This window comes from Salmo salar, chromosome 04 (assembly GCF_965601325.2).
Source record: "Salmo salar chromosome 04, fSalSal1, whole genome shotgun sequence".
Classification (NCBI taxonomy): Eukaryota; Metazoa; Chordata; class Actinopteri; order Salmoniformes; family Salmonidae; genus Salmo; species Salmo salar.
Window position 1 is genome coordinate 66,590,128 of NC_138294.1, and position 23,730 is coordinate 66,613,857.

The window sequence follows — 23,730 nt, forward strand, 5'->3', positions numbered from 1 at the left end:
CAGAACTCCTTTATGCAATCGCTATGTCCGATTTTATAATAGCTTTTCGGCGGAAGCACATTTTGCAATATTCTGAGTACATAGCTCGGCCATCATGGCTAGCTAATTTGACACCCACCAAGTTTGCGACAACCTAAACTCAGAATTACTATTAGAAAAATTGGATTACCTTTGCTGTTCTTCGTCAGAATGAACTCCCAGGACTTCTACTTCAACAACAAATGTTATTTTGGTTCCAAATAATCCATAGTTATATCCAAATACCGCCATTTTGTTCATGCGTTCAGGTCACTATCCAAAGGGTAGAGTGCATTTCGTGACAATTTTTTTCTCTCAAAATATTCCATTACCGTACTTAGAAGCATGTCAAACGCTGTTTAAAATCAATTTTTATGCTACTTTTCTTGTAAAATAGCGATAATATTCCAACCGGGCAACGTTGTATTCATTCAAAGGCTGAAAGAAAAAAATTGAGAAGTCTCGTGAATGCGCATCTCAGTCTCACTGTCCCCAGGCTGACCACTTACAAACTCTGCTGCTGTACTTTGCCCAGAGACAGCAGACACCCCATTCCACTTTCTGGCGGCTTTAGAGAGCCAATGGAAGACTTAGAAAGTGTCACGTTACAGCACAGATGCTGTAATGTCGATAGAGATGCAACAGAAGGACAACAAATTGTCAGACAGGGCACTTCCTGCATGGAATCTTCTCAGGTTTTGGCCTGCCATATGAGTTCTGTTATACTCACAGACACCATTCAAACAGTTTTAGAAACTTTAGAGTGTTTTCTATCAAAATCTACTAATTATATGCATATTCTAGTTTCTGGGCAGGAGTAGTAACCAGATTAAATCGGGTACGTTTTTTATCCGGCCATGAAAATACTGCCCCCTATACCACAACAGGTTAACAAGACATTTGTGGAGTGGTTGAAAAACGAGTTTAACTGACTCCAACCTAAGTGTATGTAAACTTCCGATTTCAACTGTAGAGGGACATCCGTAGCCATGGAGGGAGCACCCAAGTTGTTCATAGTCCAGCGGAAATTGATCATAGTCCAGCGGAAATTGATCATAGTCCAGGAATGTCTCATTATGATCCTTTTGGATGCCGAAAGTCTCAAAGAATTCTTATTCAGTTCAAGGCATTTGGTAAAATGTTTTATTTCTTCATGAAGAGTAATAATCCTTTCTTTAGCTGCATCAAATTCAATAAATGTTTCACAAATTAAGGTATCCATCGGACCTTTCCCCATGACAACTAAGAACGTTTTGCAGATTATACACTTAATAGCACACGAGTTCCCAGCAGATTCAAAGGGGTTTTCACTGCTGAACGCCGACAGTGCAAGGGAACAAACATTTCCAGGCAACGCGGACGCCCCTAACAGCGCCTCGCACAACTGGGTTGTTGTCTGTCTCACATTGAATGTGAAGCACGAGAAAGAAGTGCAGGGGGGCGGGTGATGGCTGGGTCAGTTGTCCGTGGCAAGTCGCCAGCTGTTCCTAGCTACGCACCGGCCAGTCTGCGTGTTAGCGTTCCTAGCTATGCACCGGGCCTGGCTATTCCCGACAGACATGTCGGCCATGTCCCCGGTGTCTGTAGTCGTGGGGGATACAAAACATACAGTTACAGCATGTACTGGCCAACAACTGGAGTCACACTCACACGCTGGAAATAAGCACTTTCCTTTAGTAGTTTTATAGAGAGCGTTGTATGAGTTGAGCTCTTGGTATTCCGTACTAAAGCGTCCGGAGTGAAAAAGTTGAATGAAAGAAGTTGAGCGAGGAAAAAACCAAATGGTTATTAAAAGTAAAAAACAAAAAATTTGGCAGGTAGCCAAGTCGCAACAAAACGCGGAAGTGTGACGTTTTCCCACTGTGAACAGAGATGTGGTTTTGCAAAGCAGGAGCAAAACGAGGGGGTCACCTTAATGACATCACTGACTGTCATTTTAATGAGCGGTTGATGTCAATAGCTTAGACCCCAAAACCAACCCATTGACTTATCCTGAATTAGTTGCCTTAAAGGTATTGTTACTTTGGCCCTGTTTTTCAGCAATGGTATGGTGTAAGATGGTGATTTGAGTTTGTGATTTGAAACACTTTGTTAGCATAATCATCACCCTTCTCATAGTGAAAGTATATATAGTCTCCACTAGACAAAGAAGTAAAATAAATCAATGTTAGGACCACAGACAAAATGATGAATGTCTTCCAATGATGTAGACTATTCAGCCTACTCAGGGCTATTCAGACAAGTTCATATACTGTACGGTATATCACAACATAGAGATTAAGTTGGTTTCCACTCAGATGGAAAATACAATTTGGCAGGGAAGAGAATGTAGTACATGGAAATGTATAGAACTGATTTACTATAGAAGTGAAAGTTCAGTCAGATATGAGTAATCTACTTTGCTGGAATATACTGAGTGAGTGAGTGAGAGAGAGGAGGAGAGCTCACCCCACCTGCAAGTAATCACCTCCTTTCAGAGCAGGGTCTCTCTCGCTCTCTCTCTCTCTCTCCCTCCTCTCTAGTGGACATGTTCTATTGGATCGGTAGGGAAGTACAAAGACATGCCGCCTGTCATCAAGCCTCCTGCTACTACCTGAGAACCACGTTTCTTAAGGAGAATGATACCAGCTATGTCAGATGATGCCAGAGAATATCCCATATTGTATTGTAGCCGTAACTAGAGTGGCGCTTTATCAGTACAATTTTTTGATTGTCCCATAGAAATAAATATACACATACATAGCCCATACATGTGTTTATTAGACAAATTGATACCGTTACATACCGGGAAAGTATTTTTGACGATATATCAATCGTATCGTTTTGACAATATCACAATATTATTTTTGCACTATTTGGTTGTACCCGCACCAGAACTCCAGTATTTTTCCATCATAACTTTGTTTTCAGCACTTTTATTTCCAAGACTGATTAAAACTAGTTTTTTCCTGGCTCTCTCTTGTCCCCCTGCAGCAGACATATGGTGAGCAATATGTTTGGAATTGAGTGGCAATACATATAGAATTGGCACCTAAGTATCGTGATGATATTATATCGTGAGGTCTCTGGTAATGCCAAGCCCTAGCGTTTATGTTCTCTACTTACTTCAATATGACTGAGTCATTGTATTGGGGTTATGTGTGTATATTTATTTGGCTTAATTTTACTCTGCATAAGGCTCCTTGACTCTTGTATTCAAACACAGATTTGATTTGGCATCAGCCATTCATTCACATTACATTAGTTTTCCCAAAGCCCATTTTTCAATGTAAAGTGTTACAGTGTTCACGCTTTTCTTCATGTGACATATGATTCCCTCTTTAGTGGTATTAAGTAATTATGCTGTTTTCTTGTTCCTCTCTCTCAGCAGCATACTGATGCTGTTACATTTAAAATGAAAGAGGTTTGTGGTTAGTTGGGAAGGCTGAATAATTTGCCGCGCTGATCTAGAAATATCTAAACGCATGCATAGGTGGACTCAAAGCAATGATATTGTTACAGCTTTACATGAAGCCTTGAATGCAGTTATTTTACCCAGGCTTAAATTCCACCATCCCAGCTATACTCATAGAATTGATACAGATTCTCTGCACATGACCAGATTGTCTGTGTGTTGGTTTAATTTCTGTGAAGCTATGCACACAGAGGCAGACAGCCAGCCTGACAGACAGACAGACAGACACAGGATGACAGACAAACACACAGACACAAAGACAAAGAGCCAGCAAGCTAGCCAGATGGTTGGATGGATGCATGGATGGATTTATGGTGAGCTCTATTAGAAATGTATACGAAGTCAATCATTGAAAAAGTTCTACCAAGCAGTCGTCTTCCTATAGTTGAAAGAGAGAATTAGTTTGTTAAGTGAAACTTATCGTAGTGTTAGCGGTCCACAGGGAGTGAGAAGACTGGATTACCCTTCTGTTTTTAGCCTATATGTGGAGAGTACCACAGAGACCATGAGGGCCACAGGCATGTATGGGGTTAGAATGCTATGCTTTATGACTCCAGGCAGCCAGATGAGATGACGCTCACCATGCACTGTGAAAAGCTAAAAGAACCCAAAGTTATTGGTGCTCATTATACATTTGTTTAGATGTTGTGTTCACCAGATAGGCATGTGCTATTCTAAGCATAGAAGTGGAGACAGACCATCCTTGAGGAAAGTGAGATAGATGACATGGACATCTGCAGATATAGACATCAACAGGCGTACTATATAATAATATACTGTATCTTTTAGTGACATGAAAAAATCGATACAGTTACATATCGGGGTATTATTTTTTACGATATATCGTATTGTTTTGACAATATCGCATTATTATTTTTGCGGTAGTTGGCTGTACCTGCAATAAAACTCCAGTATTTGTCCTTCATAACTTGTTCTCCATCTTCTTTTCAAATAGGGAGCAAATTTTATTTCAGCACTTTTATTTCCATGACTGATCAAAACTTGTTTTCTCATGCTCTCTCTTGTCCCTCTGCAGCAGACATATGGTGAGCAATATGTTTAGAACATTGAATTGCAATAAATCACAGTACTGAATCGCAATGCATATCGCATAGGCACCTAAGTATCGTAATAATATCGTATCGTGAGGTCCCTGGCAATTCCCAGCGGTAGTATCTTTCCAAAGAATATTGTAGTAGTATTTTATCAGCAAACATTTAGGATGGTGTCTTTTCCTAGACAGTGCTCATATAGCGCTTGTAAGTAAGTTATGTTGATGCCTTTCACTTATAGCCTTGCACCTTCATCATGTGGTAAAAACAACAGCACAACAGTGAGCAATGCGGCAACATTTCTGACAGGCAAATCGCTAGACCAAAGTGTGTCTGTGTGTGTGTGTCTGCGTCTGTCTGTGTCTCTGTGTGTGCGAGCCAACCTTTCTCCACAACCATATGTGCCTAATTTGCTGAAAATATGCTAAGTAGTGTAATTCTTTAAGGACTATTAGAGCAAGGCTGATAAGACCACCCGCTCTAATGCTTTGGGTGGCTTTACCCTGCAGTGCTGGAGTATGCTGAAACAGTATTCCTTCAATAAGTATTGTTTTATTCCACTACTCAATGCAAAGACACAGTTCACCTCACAAAGACATAGTTCACAACACACTCTCCAATATCTCATTGTTTGAAATTCATTATTTAGTTTTATTTAACTGTAAACCAACACAGTCAGTTAGCCATGCAGCACAGCCACACACTGAGGTGTTGGGGCCTCTATAGAGAAGTATGATGAGATAAATATTAATTAGATACAGATGACTGAAAATGCTTGAGATCGCTGATCCAGACCCGTGCTTTTTTCCTTTCTTTCAGAGGAAGTATAAATTATTTAGGTTGTGCAAATTGCATTTTATGTGAGTGTGGGTGGGTTCCTCACTAAATGCCTTTAAATGGGTTTTAAAATAGCCAAAGATAGGTTGCGTGGGAGTCTGGGAGAGGTGATCGGGCACATTCTGTTGTTTTCCAACTGATGTGACATTAAATGGTGGAGTTTGTGGTCTCTGTAACCTAATGATGGCACCACTGAGATGGATTGGGACAGATGATGTCAGTATGACCAGCTCTCCATGCCCTTAAGCTTTGGTTGTTAATATAACAGGCTGATTCTGAGGTTGCATTTACAACACACAGTGTCATCAGCAGCACCACAGCTAATCAAAATATATACCAATTATATTATAAGGTACTCCATTTCAGGGAATTTGGAATTTTTTATCCACATTGCTGATTTATCATGTCCGTCGACATCAAGGACAAATGAGCTATCAAAGCTGTTGTCATACTCAATTGTGGACATTGATATGGATTTAGATAGCAGCGATAATATATTGGTTAGAGTCAGAACAGGCCGGCCTTTAATTTGTATTAAATTAAGGAAAATAGGCCATACTAATCAAGTCAATTTGTTGACCAAGAAGTCTCCCGTTTGCACATATAGTATCCGTATGGTATTGAGGGTACGCTCGTTACGTTTCTTACCACCATACCTTTTCAATTTAGTGCTTACTCAGAAATCTAAACCTGAGCCACTTTAAAATCCATTACTCGGCCGTGATGTCACTCGCCACTCTTTTCCTCGCCTGGGGCATTTTTAATCTCTGGAAAGTTTTATTTTGGTCAAAGAAAACAGGATAATTATAAGTGCTCTGGCTGAAATGACATGCCACTGGCTGCAGTAGCAGCACAACACTACTTTTCCCCTGGGTCTGCCTGTCACTCACTCAACATAGGGCCACATGTGCTGGGGGGGACGAAGGAGTGTGTGTGTGTGTCTCTCGGTTGGGGGTCCCCACTAGAAACATCACCAGAATGAGAGGGATAAGGGGTTAGAGGCTCAGTCAATGAGAGGCACTATGTGTTTTAATCTTAGTGCCATGGTCTATTGAGACGTCCTAATCATGAGAAAAATACCTAGATGTCCAGATGACAAATTGTGAAAGATTTGAGGAAAACAACACTGCCAGAGTCTATTGTAATGATGGCTGAATGGTCATTACTAATATATCATTAAGCACGGTTCTGGGCGATACTGGAGACAGATAATGTTGGTCAAATGTAACACTAGGTCTAAACAGTTTCTACCCAGAAAACTTGCTATGAAAGAGATTATTGGCTGATACCAATATCATGTTTCTTATAGGCCAACACCAACTATATAATTGTGTAAGTGTGTGTGTATGTGTATGTGTGTGCTTCGTTTGCTGTGGTGGCTGTCCTCGTGGGTGTTCTGGAATGTGTTGGAGTGTTCTCTGTGTTCTCTGTGTGCCGTGGCTCCATGCTCAGTGTGTGCTGTTATGATAAGTGTGTGTGCTTTGGCATATATGTGTGTGATGATAAATCGGCACTCCGGTTGCCTTTCGTTCCCCACAGGGTATCAGAGTACTACAGACAGTAGGGCAACAGAGTGAGTGAGAGGCCATAGTGGGAAAATGGGTATGATGTCACCAGGCCTCTAGGCCATCGTCGTAGCAACACCTACCTTTAATCCAAGCTCCACTGGTGCCTGTACCAGTGTGCCTCAGAAAAAGAAAAATGCACACACTCTTTGGGTAAGATGTTTTTTTATATAAATAATAGCCTAGGAGCTGCTTAAACTGCCTGCCCCCCTTCCATCCCCCCCACCCACACAAACACACACACTCACTCTTGGGGCGAGATGTTTTTTCTATAAATAATGTACATGTAGTGTAATTGTTGGAGGTCAGTCGCATTAGGGTAGCACAATATGCTGCGATTGCGATTTGACTTGTGATATACACTGAGTGTATAAAACATTAGGAACACCTGCTCTTTCCACGACATAGACTGACCAGGTGAATCCAGATGAAAGCCATGATCCCTTATTGATGTCACTTGTTAAATCTACTTCAATCAGAGACAGGTTAAAGAAGGATTTTTAAGCCTTGAGACAATTAAGACGTGTGCCATTCATAAGGTGAGGGGCAAGACAAAAGAGGGGCAGGACAAAAGATTTAAGTGTCTTTGAACAGTGTCGTGACTTGATTTTAACATTCATTTGAAGACTTATTTATCTAATTAACTAACTATGTTTAATTGTTACCCAATTCAATTAATCATGTAACAATGAACTCATTAAGATCTGTGGCACCACAAGAACAGATCTTTAAAGAGTTAACATCTCCTGAATTAAACTCTAAAAGGTCTTTACCTATCACAGTCAATTTATTAATCATAACCTCGTATCATATCACCATTCTGAACAGTTGTAACCTCCTTGCATCTGCAAAAACCCGAGCCTTACTTATGAGTCAGTACTACACAAATTGGTTTAATTATTTATTTACCAGCTAATTAAATGGGAACACAGGATAAACATACACACTCTGCACTATTTATTGATTGGAGATGTAATACTCTAAAAACAGGTCCCTAGCAGAATGACAACAACATGGCTTCTTGTTAAAGAAGAGATGGAGAGGGAAAGAGAGAGGGACAGAGATGCTTAACATTGGTACATTCAGAAACTATTTTCACCTATAGTAACCATATACTTTGCACACGAACTGCCGCCCGCTTTGAATAAGAAATCATGAATGTATTTATGTGAAATGCCTGGGTTCGCCGGGGATTTCTTGGTGAACGGGGCAGCCTTGGAAAGAGGGTTGGGCCTTTTCGCAGCACGCTTGTAAGGCTCTGATTGTCCGAAATGGTTCCAACAAGTCTTCTACTGTTGTCCTTCTTTTATAGTTGGCTGGTATACGGTGACTTGTCGTGTAGTCCTGAACAGAACTACAGAGTTGATTTTCCTTCCATTTGCTCTTGAAGATGCTTCTTTGAAGATAGGCTAGCCAGCCGTATCGATGGTTCCCCAGTGGGGTGATGAAAGTAGCGTAATACGGTGGTTTGAGCAGAATAACAGGATGGTCCTAAATTCGCTTTTGAAGATACTTTACTTAGGACAGCTAATAAGCCGTACCAGTGATTGTCCATGAGGTGAGTTTATCTTCTCCACCTCATGTTGAGATTCAAAGTTCAAACCATTATAAACGTGCAGCTATAACTTCACATTTTTCTGGTCTAATGTGTTTTTTCTTAACCCATCCTTTATACCTTTTGCTTGAAAGGGTTTGTTCCGGCAGGCTGGCACTCTCCCTGATCTCACTCCGGGGCGGTGACTACTTACTGTGCAAAGTTATGGAAAACAATTATCTCTTATAGCTTCTCACATCACATCCCTCTCTTAAAAAAACACTTTACTCATTTTCCATATTACATGCACAACATATAGTATGGAAACTGCATATATGTAGTGGGTATACTTTCCAAGTTACAGTATTTCCTTTATAACATTTTTAATGACATCACAAAATAACAAACACAATTACATTAGTGTTCTATAGATCGCCTCTGTCCATTCCCCACATTCTAAGTTCGAAATATTATTCCAGTATTAGCTTTTGAACGTGTTAGAGTTTCAGCGGGAAAAAGGTCTGTTGAGACAAAGATATTCCATTGGTGAATTTGGAGAGGGAAAGCCTGGATCTTCTCCGTTGATTTACAACAGGACGTGAGTTGTTTATCCCACTAGTTCTTGAGTGTGTCAAGTACTGCAATGCTGCAGGGTTGTTCACGCTCAAAAGTTTCCCATGTGTATCAAGAATGGTCCACCACCCAAAGGACCTCCAGCCAGCTTGTGGGAAGCATTGGAGTCAACATGGGCCAGCATCCCTGTGGAAAGCTTTAGACATCTTGAAGAGTCCATACCCCAATGAATTGAGGCTCTTCTGAGGGTAAAAGGGGGTGAAACTCAATATTAGGAAGGTGTTCCTAATGATTTTTACACTCGTTGTAGATCAAAAAACTTGGGTGAACTGTTGAAATCATTGAAATAGAATGATTTATATTAAGAAGCAAAGAACAAAGCAACATCGTTCTTGTTTGGAACAATCTGTTGACTGCATTTGACCTAACAGCATGCAAACATATAGTGAATCTAACAGCGTGGAGGAGGAACTGAACTGCTTGATTTACGGGTGTAGGGCTTGGTGTATGGGGTGAGCAGCCACAAGAGGAGAGTGAGACGCCCTTACACATCCCAAATTTGCAGTCCGTTGTGTTGCTCTGGATGTCATTAATTTCAATGGGGTCTGTCCGCAACGGAGTGGCATCTCAGTGCCCCCTTGTGTCCGAGACTCCATAGGAAATAGATGGCGTATACTTTGAATTTTTTCAAACTCTGCTTGGTCTTCAGCCCGAAAATAGAACAGTAAGTTACCAAACCATAGAATGAGGTACTATAAATCATTAATATTTTAATAATAATGTTGAATAATAGCAACAGTATCTTCAACCTAGCCTAGCTTTTAGCTAGCTAGTGCTAAGGTTAGCTGCTCTGTGTAAGCTAGCTTGACTTGCTAGAAAGTAAGAGATAGTAAAAGAAACAAGTTGAGGAAAAAGCAACTAAAAGAAAACATGTTTTATTATCACCTGAAACAGTATGTTTCTCCTGTCTTGAATGAAATAAAACATTTTGTAAATTTGCAATCTCACAAAATAATTGCGATCTCTGATGAGAGACAGGCTCTCCTCCATCTTGCGTTACAAACACGACCAGTAGCGGGGAAATACTGAGTGAAAAGGACATCTGTCCAGTTGTGTACATGCCAAGAGAGACGATAAACGGAGTAAACTATAAAAATGGATATAAACGGAGTAAACTATAAAAATGGATATTACATGCGATACAGTATGGATCTCTTGCGGTATGGATATTTCACATGTGAATATTGCAATTTTTATGTGAATTTGATTAATTGTGTGTGAGCTGTTCAGGAGCTGCTTAGCCTGCCTACGTCCTTCTCCTACACACACGCACACGCACACGCACACACACACACACACACACACACACACACACACACACACACACACACACACACACACACACACACACACACACACACACAGAGCCTATGATTAATAAGTAATTACAACCAGCTCAGCTCCCAGTGGCCACGGGGCCGCTCGCTGTCTGTTCCCTGATGGCTCCCAGATGTGTCCTGTAGGACGGAGGAGAGGTGAGGAGAGCCCATAGAGAGTGGGAGACGTGCCTATCTCTCCAGCCCTACTGCTTAACCCAAATGGGCCACATATTATGACACAATAGACCTTTACAGGTCTGACATTCACAGCGACAGTCAGTCGTGACCGTACAAGCTGTTTATTTCTGGAACTGCGTGGATCGCCCCATCGCTCTAAATGGAGGTCTCTGTCGAGAGTCGTTTCCCCAAGCCCGGGTTAGCGCTCATGCAGGGTCTCAGCAGTGTGTCGACTATGAGGGTCCTGCCAAGGCAAGACACCCTTTTTAACCGTTGGGTGTTCTGTCCCCCAGTAGCTAGGGGATGCAGGCCATTACCATCATGATTAGAAGAGTCCCTATAATACACAATAATACAGTACATTCACTAAGATATGTGTAATGAGAACAATTTAATTGATATTGAATGACAATATATCTCTTTCTCACTCTCTCCCACCTCTCCCTCTCCCTCTCCCTCTCTCAGGTAGAAGGCTGTGTGTGCTGCTCGTGTCTCTGATGTCAGCCGGGGGTCATGATTCAGACTGGAACAGACCCTGCAGGCCCCACCAAAGTAAGTCCACTAGTCCAGACAACATCTCTACACTAAACCATGTCCATACTGTATTGGATCAGCTGTACCATGAAAATATTGCTTTTCATTTATTAGTAGAGAGAGTACTTGCCGAACCACATTGGACATATCCTGTGACTGAATCTGAGTCTCTTCCATTCATTTCGATACTGTGAATGGAGGATATACACAAGTGTATCAAAGCAGAGGACTAGAGTGTGGAAGCAGTACCTACACTGTGTGTGTGTGTGCATGCATGTATGTGTGTGAGTGAGTAACTCCATGGCCTCTTCTGGGAATAATTGACCTGGACTGCTTTTCCAATCCTCCTCCTCTCTCTCCATACCAGTGGATTAGAGTGGGCCGACTGTCTCCACCAGTGTTATGTCTGCTTCTGGTAAAGCCATGACAGTGTACTGTGTGACTGCTGGGCGTTAATTTTACTGCTACGTGGTATCTGGCTGCAGAGATGCTTTTTTATCTTCTTAAATTCCTCTTCTCTCCTCAATAATACAGAGGACTGCCAGATGGGGGTCCCCCAAGGATCTTTTTTCACAGGATAGGGTTTCATATCAGCCTGGAGAGTACTGCGCCAAAAGGAAATAGTCCAGAATTGTAGCTTTTCATGGTCCAGTATTAGACAATGAAGCCTGAGGTTAACGTTTATTTTGTGGTAATGTCTGCAGGTCTGGGCTCCCTATTACCCTCACACCTATGTGTAACGCTATTGTGACTTTATTGTAGAGTTATCACCTTTTGCCGTTTTAGGTTAGATCTGTGAATGCATTGCGTTTAGTCAATATTATGCTATCCATAGAGGGTTTTGCAGTGGATGACAAGGAGATGTCTTTAGGGGAAGCAATAGGGCCATTGTGGATTGTGCCAGTGTGATTATGAGGGTGGTCCCGAGGGTGGAGTACTTATTCATTGCCATAAAGGTCTAGAGCAGAATTTCATCTGTTTGGTTTGGCTGCAGGCCCGGGACTGTTGAGTCTGCAGATTGCAGTCTACATCGTTGTCTACATGTACTGTACAGTGGCGGTTCTAGACCATTTCAACTGGGGGGGCCAAGCTGGGGCCAGTTGTACTGTTAGAGGGGCCAGTTACATTAGACGTTATTGTTTTCATATAATTTTGCTTGTGGTACGATACTGTTGTGTTCCGCCTAAAGCCAATGCCTAATAACGGATGTAAAAAAAGAACGATAGCAAAAATTTGTTATGTAAAAATTATTTCATACTCCAGATTTAGGCGGGCCACAAGGGGGTCCAAAGTTGTTGTCACAGGGGCACTGCCCAATAAAGTATCTTTGAATTAAATGTGGGCTTCTTGACATGGCATCTACGCTTCTTCAGAATTCTAAAAGGTTATTGAAATGTATGGAAACCTGCAGATGTCTCCATTTCAGTGTAACATTTCTATTGCTGCGCCACCCAGGACCCCAGGTATGCGGTATGCAGTGAAATCAGAAAGTATTCATACCCCTTGACTTATTCCACATTTTGTTGTGTTACAGCAATGCCATGGCTTAAATCAATATTATTTTTCTCACCCATCGACACAAAATACCCCATAATGACAAAGTGAAAACATGTAAAAACTTTTTTTGGCAAATTTCTTGAAAATAAAATACTAGATTAGAGCTGTGAGTCTTTCTAGGTAAGTCTCTACGAGCTTTCCACACCTGGATTGCGCAACGTTTGCCCATAATTATTAAAAAAATAATTCAAGCTCTGTCAAATTTGTTGTTGATCATTGTTACACAACCATTATCAGGTCTTACCATAGATTTTCAAGTAGATTTAAGTCAAAACTGTAACTCGGTTACTTAGGAACATTCACTGTCTTCTTGGTAAGCATCTCCAGTGTAGATTTGGCTTTGTGTTTTAGGTTATTGTCCTGCTGAATGGTGATTCATTTCTCAGTGTCTGGTGGAAAGCAGATTGAACCAAGTTTTCCTCTAGGATTTTGCCTGTGCTTAGCTCCATTCCGTTTCTTTATTATCCTGAAAAACTCCCCAGTCCTTAACGATTACAAGCATACTGTACCTATAACATGATATAGTCACGACTATTCTTGAAAATATGGAGAGTGGTAATCAGTAATGTTTTGGATTGAATTTGCCCCAAACATAACACTTTGTATTCAGGACAAAAAGTTAATTGCTTTGACACATTTCTTGCCTTGTTGCATACAGGATGCATGTTTTGGAATATTTCTTTTCTTTACAGGCTTCCTTCTTTTCAAATCAAATCAAATCAAATGTTATTTGTCACATACACATGGTTAGCAGATGTTAATGTGAGTGTAGCGAAATGCTTGTGCTTCTAGTTCCGACCATGCAGTAATATCTAACAAGTAATCTAACCTAACAGTTCCACAACAACTACCTTATACACACAAGTGTAAAGCAATGAATAAGAATATGTACATAAAAATATATGAATGAGTGATGGTCGAACGGCAGAGGCAAGATGCAGTAGATGGTATAGAGGACAGTATATACATATGAGATGAGTAATGCAGGGTATGTAAACATTATAGAAGTGGCATTGTTTAAAGTGGCTAGTGATACATTTATTACATACATTTTTCCATTAACCCTTATACTGGCCAGGACGTGACAGGTTGAAGAGGCGCTGCTGCGCCTTCTTCACCACGCTGTCTGTGTGGGTGGACCATTTCAGTTTGTCCGTGATGTGTACGCCGAGGAACTTAAAACTTTCCACCCTCTCCACTACTGTCCCGTCGATGTGGATTGGGGGCTGCTCCCTCTGCTGTTTCCTGAAGTCCACGATCATCTCCTTTGTTTTGTTGACATTGAGTGTGAGGTTATTTTCCTGACACCACACTCCGAGGTCCCTCACCTCCTCCCCGTCTCGTCGTTGTTGGTAATCAAGCCTACCACTGTAGTGTCGTCTGCAAACTTGATGATTGAGTTGGAGATATGCATGGGTGTGCAGGGAGCACAGGAGGGGGCTGAGAACGCACCCTTGTGGGGCCCCAGTGTTGAGGATCAGCGGGGTGGAGATGTTGTTACCTACCCTCACCACCTGTGGGTGGCCCGTCAGGAAGTCCAGGACCCAGTTGCACAGGGCGGGGTCGAAACCCAGGGTCTCGAGCTTAATGACGAGTTTGGAGGGTACTATGGTGTTAAATGGAGGGTACTATGGTGTTAAATGCTGAGCTGTAGTCGATGAACAGCATTTAAACATAGGTATTCCTCTTGTCCAGATGGGTTAGGGCAGTGTGCAGTGTGATTGCGATTGCGTCGTCTGTGGACCTACTGGGGCGGTAAGAAAATTGGAGTGGGTCTAGGGTGTCAGGTAGGGTGGAGGTGATATGGTCCTTGACTAGTCTCTCAAAGCACTTCATGATGACGGAAGTGAGTGCTACGGGGCGGTAGTCATTTAGCTCAGTTACCTTAGCTTTCTTAGGAAAAGGAACAATGGTGGCCCTCTTGAAGCATGTGGGAACAGCAGACTGGGATAAGGATTGATTGAATATGTCCGTAAACACACCAGCCAGCTGGTCTGCACATGCTCTGAGGACGCGGCTGGGGATGACGTCTCGGCCTGCAGCCTTGCGAGGGTTAACAAGTTTAAATGTTTTACTCACGTTGGCTGCAGTGAAGGAGAGCCCGCAGGTTTTGGTAGCGGGCCATGTCAGTGGCACTGTATTGTCCTCAAAGCGAGCAAAGAAGTTGTTTAGTTTGTCTGGGAGCAAGACATCGTGGTCCGCGACGGGGCTGGTTTTTCTTTAGTATTCCGTGATTGACTGTAGACCCTGCCACATACCTCTCGTGTCTGAGCTGTTGAATTGCGACTCTACTTTGTCTCTATACTGACGCTTAGCTTGTTTGATTGCCTTGTGGAGGGAATAGCTACACTGTCTGTATTCGGTCATGTTTCCAGTTACCTTGCCCTAATTAAAAGCAGTGGTTCGCGTTTTCAGTTTTCCGTGAATGCTGCCATCAATCCACGGTTTCTGGTTGGGGAATGTTTTAATAGACGCTGTGGGTATAACATCACCGATGCACTTGCTAATAAACTCGCTCACCGAATCAGCGTATTCATCAATATTGTTGTTCAACGCTATGCGGAACATATCCCAGTCCACGTGATCGAAGCGATCTTGAAGCGTGGAATCCGATTGGTCGGACCAGCGTTGAACAGACCTGAGCACGGGTGCTTCCTGTTTTAGTTTCTGCCTATAGGCTGGGAGCAACAAAATGGAGTCGTGGTCAGCTTTTCCGAAAGGAGGCCAGGGGAGGGCCTTATATGCGTCGCAAAAGTTAGAATAACAATGATCCAGGGTTTTGCCAGCCCGGGTCGCGCAATCGATATGCTGATAGAATTTAGGGAGCCTTGTTTTCAGATTAGCCTTGTTAAAATCCCCAGCTACAATAAATGCAGCCTCAGGATATGTGGTTTCCAGTTTACATAGAGTCAAATGAAGTTCGTTCAGGGCCGTCGATGTGTCTACTTGGGGGGGAATATACACGACTGTGATTATGATCAAAGAGAATTCTCTTGGTAGATATTGCGGTCTGCATTTGATTGTGAGGAATTCTAAATCAGGTGAACAATAGGACTTGAGTTCCTGTATGTTGTTATGATCACACCACGTCTCGTTAATCATAAGGCATACACCCCCGCCCTTCTTCTTACCTGAGAGATGCTTGTTTCTGTCGGCGTGATGCGTGAAACCAGGTGGCTGTACCGACTCCAATAGCCTGTCTCGAGGGAGCCATGTTTCCGTGAAACAAAGAACATTACAGTCTCTGATGTCTCTCTGGAAGGCAACCCTTGCTCAGATTTCGTCTACCTTGTTGTCAAGAGACTGGACATTGGTGAGTGTTATGCTCGGGAGCGGTGTGCGATGTGCCCGTCTGCCCCTTCTGCGGCGCCGTTGTTTTGGGTCGCCGGCTCGGATCCGATCCATTGTCCTGGGTGGTGGACCAAACAGAGGATCCGCTTCGGGAAAGTCGTATTCCTGGTCGTAATTTTGGTGAGTTGACATTGCTCTTATATCCAATAGTTCCTCCCGACTGTATGTAATAAAACCTAAGATTTCCTGGGGTAACAATGTAAGAAATAACACAAAAAAACAAAATACTGCATAGTTTCCTAGGAATGCGAAACGAGGCGGCCATCTCTGTCGGCCATCTCTGTCAATTAGTAACTACAATGTTGTTGATCAATCCTCAGTTTTCTCCTATCACAACAATTAAACTCTGTAACTGTTTTAAAGTCACCATTGGCCTCATGGTGAATTCCATGAGCGGTTTCCTTCCTGTCCTGCAAGTGAGTTAGAAAGGACGCCATCCAAAGTGTAATTAATAACTTCACCATGCTCAAATGGGTATTCAATGTCTGCTTTTTTATTTTTACCCATCTACCAATAGGTGCCCTTCTTTGTGAGGCATTGAGAAACCTCCTGGTCTTTGTGGTTGAATGTGTTTGAAATGCACTGCTCGACAGAGGGATCTTACAGATTATGTCATGGTTCCACCTGTCACCAGAGGGCGGCAGAGACCATCCTAGAGACATTAACGACACTCAGGTGTGTCCAATTTACTCATTATGATTTCCCTGTTAAAAGAGGTGTGTTTTCTGTTGTCCTTTGCAGAAGCTTGAATTGTTTACTGTGTGTTGTTGTTGTTGTTGTTGTTGTTGTTGTTGTTGTTGTTGTTGTTGTTGTTGTTGTTGTTGTTGTTGTTGTTTTTTGACTGACTGACTGATTGACTGACTGACTGACTGACTGAGATTTAGTGTTTATTACATTTTTTTAAGTGTACTGTGATCCTGCGGCTACCGTATCTCAGTAAAGTATTATGTTTATCTTTAACCACTGATTCCTCGTCTGGTCTCATCTCTGTACCTGGGTCCAACCTTACACATCACAGATAATTGTATGTGTGGAGTACAGAGATGAGTTAGTCATTCAAAAATCATGTTAAACACTATTATTGCACACAGAGTGAATACATACAACTTATTACGTGACTTGTTAAGCAAATTTTTACTCCTGAACTTATTTATGCTTGTCATAACAAAGGTGTTGAATACTTATTGACTCAAGCCAGCTTTGAATTTTTTATTAATTTGAACATTTAAAAAAACATTATTCCACTTTGACATTATGGGGTATTGTGTGTAGGCCAGTGACAACAAAAACATAAATTTAATCAATTTTAAATTCAGGCTGTGTAACAACAAAATGTGGAAAAAGTCAAGGTGTGAATCCTTTCTGAAGGCACTGTATCTACTAAAAGTTTGGACACACCAACTCATTCCAGGGTTTTTCTTTTACTATTTTCTGCATTGTAGAATAATAGTGAAGACAGAACAATGAAATAAAATGTATAGAATCATGTACAGTAGTAACTAAAAAAGTATTAAACAAATCCAAATATGAGATTCTTCAAAGTAGCCGCCCATTGCCTTGACAGCTTTGCACACTGTTGGCATTCTCTCAACCAGCTTCATGAGGTAGTCACCTGGAATTTATTAATTTATTAGTCACCTGGAATTCAATTAACAGGTGTGCCTTGTTAAAAGTTAATTAGTGGATTTTTTTTCCTCAATGCATTTGAGCCAATCTGTTGTGTTGTGACAAGGTAGGGGTAGTATACAGAAGATGACCCTATTTAGTAAAAGACCAAGTCCATATTATAGCAAGAACAACTCAAATAAGCAAAGAGAAACGACAGTCCATTACTTTAAGACATGAAGGTCAGTCAATCTGGAAAATTTCAAGAACTTTGAACATTTCTTCATGTGCAGTCGCAAAAACCATCAAGTGCTATGATGAAACTGTCTCATGAGGACTGCCAAAGGAAAGGAAGAGCCAGTGTTACCGCTGCAGAGGATAAGTTAGTTACCAGTTTCAGAAATTGCAGCCCAGATCAATGCTTCACAGAGTTCAAGTAACAGACACATCTCAACATCAACTGTTCAGAGGAGACTGCATGAATCAGGCCTTAGTGAATCATGGTTGAATTGCTGCAAAGAAACCACTGCTAAAGGACATCAAGAAGTAGACACATGCTTGGGCCAAGAAACATGAGCAATGGACATTAGACCGGTGGAAATCTGTCCTTTGGTCAGCCTGTCCAACCGCCGTGTCTTTGTAAGATGCAGAGTAGGTGAACGGATGATCTCCGCATGTGTGACTCCCACCGTGAAGCATGGAGGAGGAGGTGTGGGGTGCTTTGCTGGTGACACTCAGTGATATATTTAGAATTCAATGCACACTTAACCAGCATGGCTACCACAGTATTCTGCAGTGATACGCCATCCCATCTGGTTTGCGCTTAGTGGGACTATCATTTGTTTTTCAACAGAACATGACCTAACACACCTCAAGGCTTTGTAAGGGCTATTTTACCATGAAGGAGAGTGATGGAGTGCTGCATCAGATCACCTGGCCTCCACAATCACCCAACCTCAAGCCAATTGAGAAGGTTTGGGATGAGTTGAACTGCAAAGTAAAGGAAAAGCAGCCAACAAGTGCTCAGCATATGTGGGAACTCCTTCAAGACTGATGGAAAAGCATTCTAGGTGAAGCTGGTTGAGAGAATGCCAAGCGTGTACAAAGTGGCTACTTTGAAAAATCTAAAATACACTTTTTTGGTTACTACATTATTCCATATGTGTTATTTCATACGTTTGATGTCTTAACTATTATTCTACAATGTAGAAAATAGTAAAAATAAAGAAAAACCCTTGAGTGAGTAGGTGTCCAAACTTTTGACTGGTACTGTATGTATTGATTGCATTTTGATACTGCTACAGTGTTATTTGGGTTGTTAATTGGATTAGTCCCTCCGTCATTGATTTCTTGCCTTTTTGTTGTATTTTTCTTAAAATTGTTATTGTTTGACATTTGACTGCATTGTTAGGCACTAGTAACAAAGCATTTCGCTGCACCACTATAACACCTGATAAACTGTATGTGACTAATACCCTTTGATTCGATTTGATATCTTAAGTCTTCCCATCCCTGGCAGTCATTCTGAATTAAGGTTGTGGGTGAGTACAATTTCTAATTGTTGGGTATCCCCACTCTTGCTGGAATCCAATAGGAATTACACATGACTTTGCAAGCCAGCATAATGTGACTTGCAGGCCTGATGTGACCTGTGAACTATGCGTTTCAGGCCACTGTATTAGGCTCAATTTCGAGTCTCATAGTAAAAGGTCTGAATACTTAAGAAAATAAGGTATTTCTGTTTTATATTTTTTTTATAAATCTGCAAAGATTTCAAAAAACCTGTTTTCGCTTTGTCATTATGGGGTATTGTGTGTAGATTGATGAGGAAAAAAATGTATTGAACCCATTTTAGAATAAGGCTGTAACGTAACAAATTGTGGAAAAAGTCAAGGGGTCTGAAAACTTTCCAAATGCATTGTATTCACTTAGGATCTCACTTGGTGAAGGCCACAGGACTGAAAATGAATGCAACAACCATTTCTCTGTCACTAGCAAACGGTCATGTGTGGTACTGGTAACTCTAGAATTCACTCAAATGGCACCCTAGGAAATATGCAAATAAGGCTTAAAACCATACAGCAAGGCTATTCAATTCCAGTGTTATGATACGGATGATTTGTCCATCACAGATTGTTAACATTTCTACCATTGTTGCTAGATGTAGCATTGTAGCTAAGCCTAAACCTAAGCCTTTTTTAACCTTAACCTTATTCTCCTAACCTGATAACCTGCTGCATTAGTGCTCCTAACCTGCCATGTCAATTATCCTAACCTGCCACGTTACTTATCCTAACCTGCCATGTAAACAAACCATTTGTGGAGACAAATCATCAGTATCACCACACGAGTCCTGGAGGGCCGAAACATTTCTGGTTTTGGATTTTTGTATGGTTCTTCAAAGAATCAACTAATTTATGGTTCTTCAGAGACCCTAAAATTGTTGCCCTATGGCATCGATCTCAATAACTTTACTCGGTTCCAACTTGAACCTTTATTTTTAAGAGTGTAGGTTAGTTGTCATAAACACATATTAGGTTATTTCAGTAGAATCTTTGGCCCGTTCAAGTGTATTCCAGACCCCATAATAGCACTGATTCATAGCCTGTGACTCACTGGACATTTCATGTTTCATCCACCACATGCTCTGACTGAGACAATTGGTCCCTATGGTCTAATATCACTGTGAAAGACCTCAAAGTCTGTGTTTGAGTGGAGGACTGGTGAGTTGTGGGAGTAGGGGACAGACCGGGACAGACTGTGGATACAGAGGCTCAGTGATCTGTGTGGCTCACACCTCCACCACTCTTTTCTCTTCAGGTGATCTGCTCCTTCTGTGGAACTAGATTCTACATGGGAACAGGGTACACATTTACAGGGACTATCTGCAGTTGCCATTGAGTTGAATGGACTTCTAGCTTGTTGAGACCATAGACACTGACTGTATGAAAGGTTGATCCTGTGTTTTGCGGGGACTCAGACACTCCGACAAAGAGGAGCGGGCCAGAAGCCACACCAGCCATTCCAAGAAATCTGGCATTCAGGAATTGTATATGTGTGGAGATCCGACCATGGCCCTTTTCTCTTTCTCTCTCTCTCTCTCTCTCTCTCTCTCTCTCTCTCTCTCTCTCTCTTTTTTCTGTATTTGGATTTTTCGGTCGTGTGTGTTTTTTAAGTCTGAGGAGGGGGAGTATAGGGTAGAGGCAAACTTGCGGTCTGGTCACGTTCGTTTAAATTCTGTGCAGGCCAGGCATGTGGAGCAAAGCTGGGTAGATATTTCAGTCATTTGTTACCCGGCAGCCTCGGCGCGGGGCCGGACTGGTTGCCAAGTTGTGACCGAGGCGCTGACACACGCACTCACATGTGTGCACGGCCCCGGCTGCAGGCAGCAAGGCAGCCAGGCCAGATGTGCTGCTCAGCGTGGCAGCTGGAGACAGAGAGAGAGAGAAACAGACAGGGCTTCGCAGCGCACAGAGGTAACCGATCCCACACTCCTCCTCTCTTAGATTCTGTTTTTTATCTCTTCTCTGCTCTCTCGACTAATCTCCCCTGTTTACTTTGTTGTTCCCACTCTTTCATTATTTCCTCTCTCATGTCTTTTTCTTCTTCTTCTCTCATGTCTTGTCCTGTTCCTCATGTCCTCTTCCCAGTTGCTTCCCAGTTTCTCCTCTCTGATCTCTCTTCTTATTCTTCTCTCATCTTTTGTCTCTCACCCTGTCTGTTTCTTTGACTCTTTGGCTTCTCCATTATCAATACAAGCATGCAAGGTTCTCAGTCTCTGTGTCCTGTGTAAGGCACTGGGTTAGAGAACACAGGTTGCTTTATCTGTTCCTGTGTGAGACGGAGGGAGACCTGGAAGGCAGTCTCTGGTCTGTTAGACAGATCTCTGGCTTCCTGTGCTATTTTCAGTCGCCTATATAAAAAGGTCTCAAATTAATGCCACAGTTCTTCAGTGAGCTAATTCTTTTTTATCTGAAATAAATCCTATCATGTAGCCTGTACTAAGACATGCATGCATAGGCAGTGTAGCTGTGAATGTTTTTGTGTCAATGGATGGAAAAAGTTGTTATCATGATAAGAAACGTAGACAGGGATAGATCCTAGTGTGAGATATGCTTGAGTAACTCACATTTTGTGGATATCATTCATTGATGTCAATGGGAGAGTTGTGAGCCTCTAGTTAGGATTCTCCATTTATTACACAGTCCTGTCCAATCACAGTGGAATAACTAGACCATAAACTACAATCCTATACGTAAACACCTAGCTATTCCATCCTCCATACAAAGTATTTCCCGGTCATTTTCTGCCTAATTGGCAGCACAAACTTCTGGTTTCATGGATGCGAAGAGCATAAATAAACCTCGGAGTCTCTCTAAGATCAGTGTGCAGGCTCTGGGTCCAGGCTCAGGCACAGGCACAAGCACAGGCTGGGCCAGTCTGTTAGGACCAGAAGCAACAACAGCAGCCGTCAGGAATGATTGTTTATTTCCACAATCAGAATGACTGATGCTGTCCCACTTAGGGGTCTAAGTGCTCAGCACACTGTGTGTAGTGTCTCAGGGCCCCGCTGGCCCCAATCAGCTAAAAACCATTAAGTGCTTCATTCCTGGCATGGCGCGATGGACCAAGGCAGAGGCCCTGTCTGGAAGCCAGCCTGCAGCAGGTTGCACTCAAAGGCACCGCTTGTTGCAGCACGCCAAATTACTATTGGAGTGTCTGGTAGTGTCCCGGCAGACAGCTAGAGATTTAGACTGGACTGGAGGTTCTGGGAAATCCCACTGGTTGGGTTTGGTTGTGTTTGGGAAGAAGGGCTTTCTGTTGTAGCCAATACACTATGTTGCTGCTTGTCTTCTAGCATGGATTGTTTGTTTGAGGGCTCACCACCCTATGTTGGAGCTTTTTACAGTGTGATCTTCAACGTCAAATCATTCCCACAATACTTATGTCTTGGTTACATTTACTGTTCTGGTATGGTCTATATTGGGTTTATAAAGGTGTTATAAGTAATTAATAAACATGTATAGTCTTTATGAATTGTATTTCTTCAAATAATAAATCACAATTATACAGAAATAATGTCTGACATGCTCTCAAATTGAACCTTTTGGTATTGGTGACGAGATTGTCTGTTTGCACATTTGGTTTATGCGTAGGTTACCACAGAATATAAAAGTATCTATGGATACATGACAATGGACCATTGATGATTTCATCATCATACCATATTTATAATATCATACTTCATAACCTGCTCAGTGCAATACAGGACTAAATCCGTTGTTTATTGTTGACTTGGTCTTGGCTGAATATGTAGTATAAATTGGCACAGTGACGTGAGAAGGCAGGAATCCTGTCCCTCTCCCCTCCTGGCCATGGAAATTCTTTCTGGCGGTGATTTCCTGCTCTGTGGCTTGACCCCGAAAGTCTTGTGGCGTGACTCATGGAGGGCTAGCGTGCCAGTGGTCTGGGTGTGGCCAAATGAAATCTATCACAGAGTGGCAGGCAGTCTGCCTGGGTCTCTGCCCTTGTGATAAAACAGGTAGACTTATAGGTATCTACTCCAGACTGGCCTTTAGAGACGAATGTTTCCCTTTCAAGAATCTACACTACAAAAGTATGTGGACACCCCTTCAAATTAGTAGATTTGGCTATTTCAGCAACACCCGGTGTATAAAATCAAGCACAGTGCCATGCAATCTCCATAGACAGAGATTGGCTGTAGATTGCCCCATATTGAAGAGCTCAGTGACTTTCAACGTGGCACCATCATAGAATGCCACCTTTCCAACAAGTCAGTTCGTCAAATTTCTGTCTTGCTATAGCTGCCCCGGTCAACTGTAAGTGCTGTTATTGTGAAGTGGAAATGTCTAGGAGCAACAACGGCTCAGCCGCAATGTGGTAGGCCACACAAACTCACAGAATGGGACCCCTCGAGTGCTGAAGCATGTAGCGCATTAAAAATCGTCTGTCCTCGGTTGCAACACTCACTACCAAGTTCCCAAACTGTCTCTGGAAGCAACGTCAGCACAAAACTGTTCGATATGAAATGGGTTTCCATGGCTGAGCAGCCACACACAAGCCTCTGGAGCAG

At 42.2% G+C, this 23,730-nt stretch overlaps 1 protein-coding gene across 4 annotated transcripts in view; it reads left to right on the forward strand.

Annotated features, from left to right (window-relative positions):
- Positions 1–23,730, forward strand: part of LOC100194969 (v-ets erythroblastosis virus E26 oncogene like (avian)) — a 78,044-nt gene that overhangs the window by 13,243 nt on the left and 41,071 nt on the right. For all 4 annotated transcript variants that reach the window (XM_045716203.2, XM_045716204.2, XM_014197054.3 and 1 more), the window contains exon 2: positions 11,055–11,141. In XM_045716203.2, coding sequence (XP_045572159.1) covers positions 11,103–11,141 — 39 coding nt within the window. In that variant the 5' untranslated portion in view covers positions 11,055–11,102. The remainder of the gene's footprint in view (positions 1–11,054; positions 11,142–23,730) is intronic.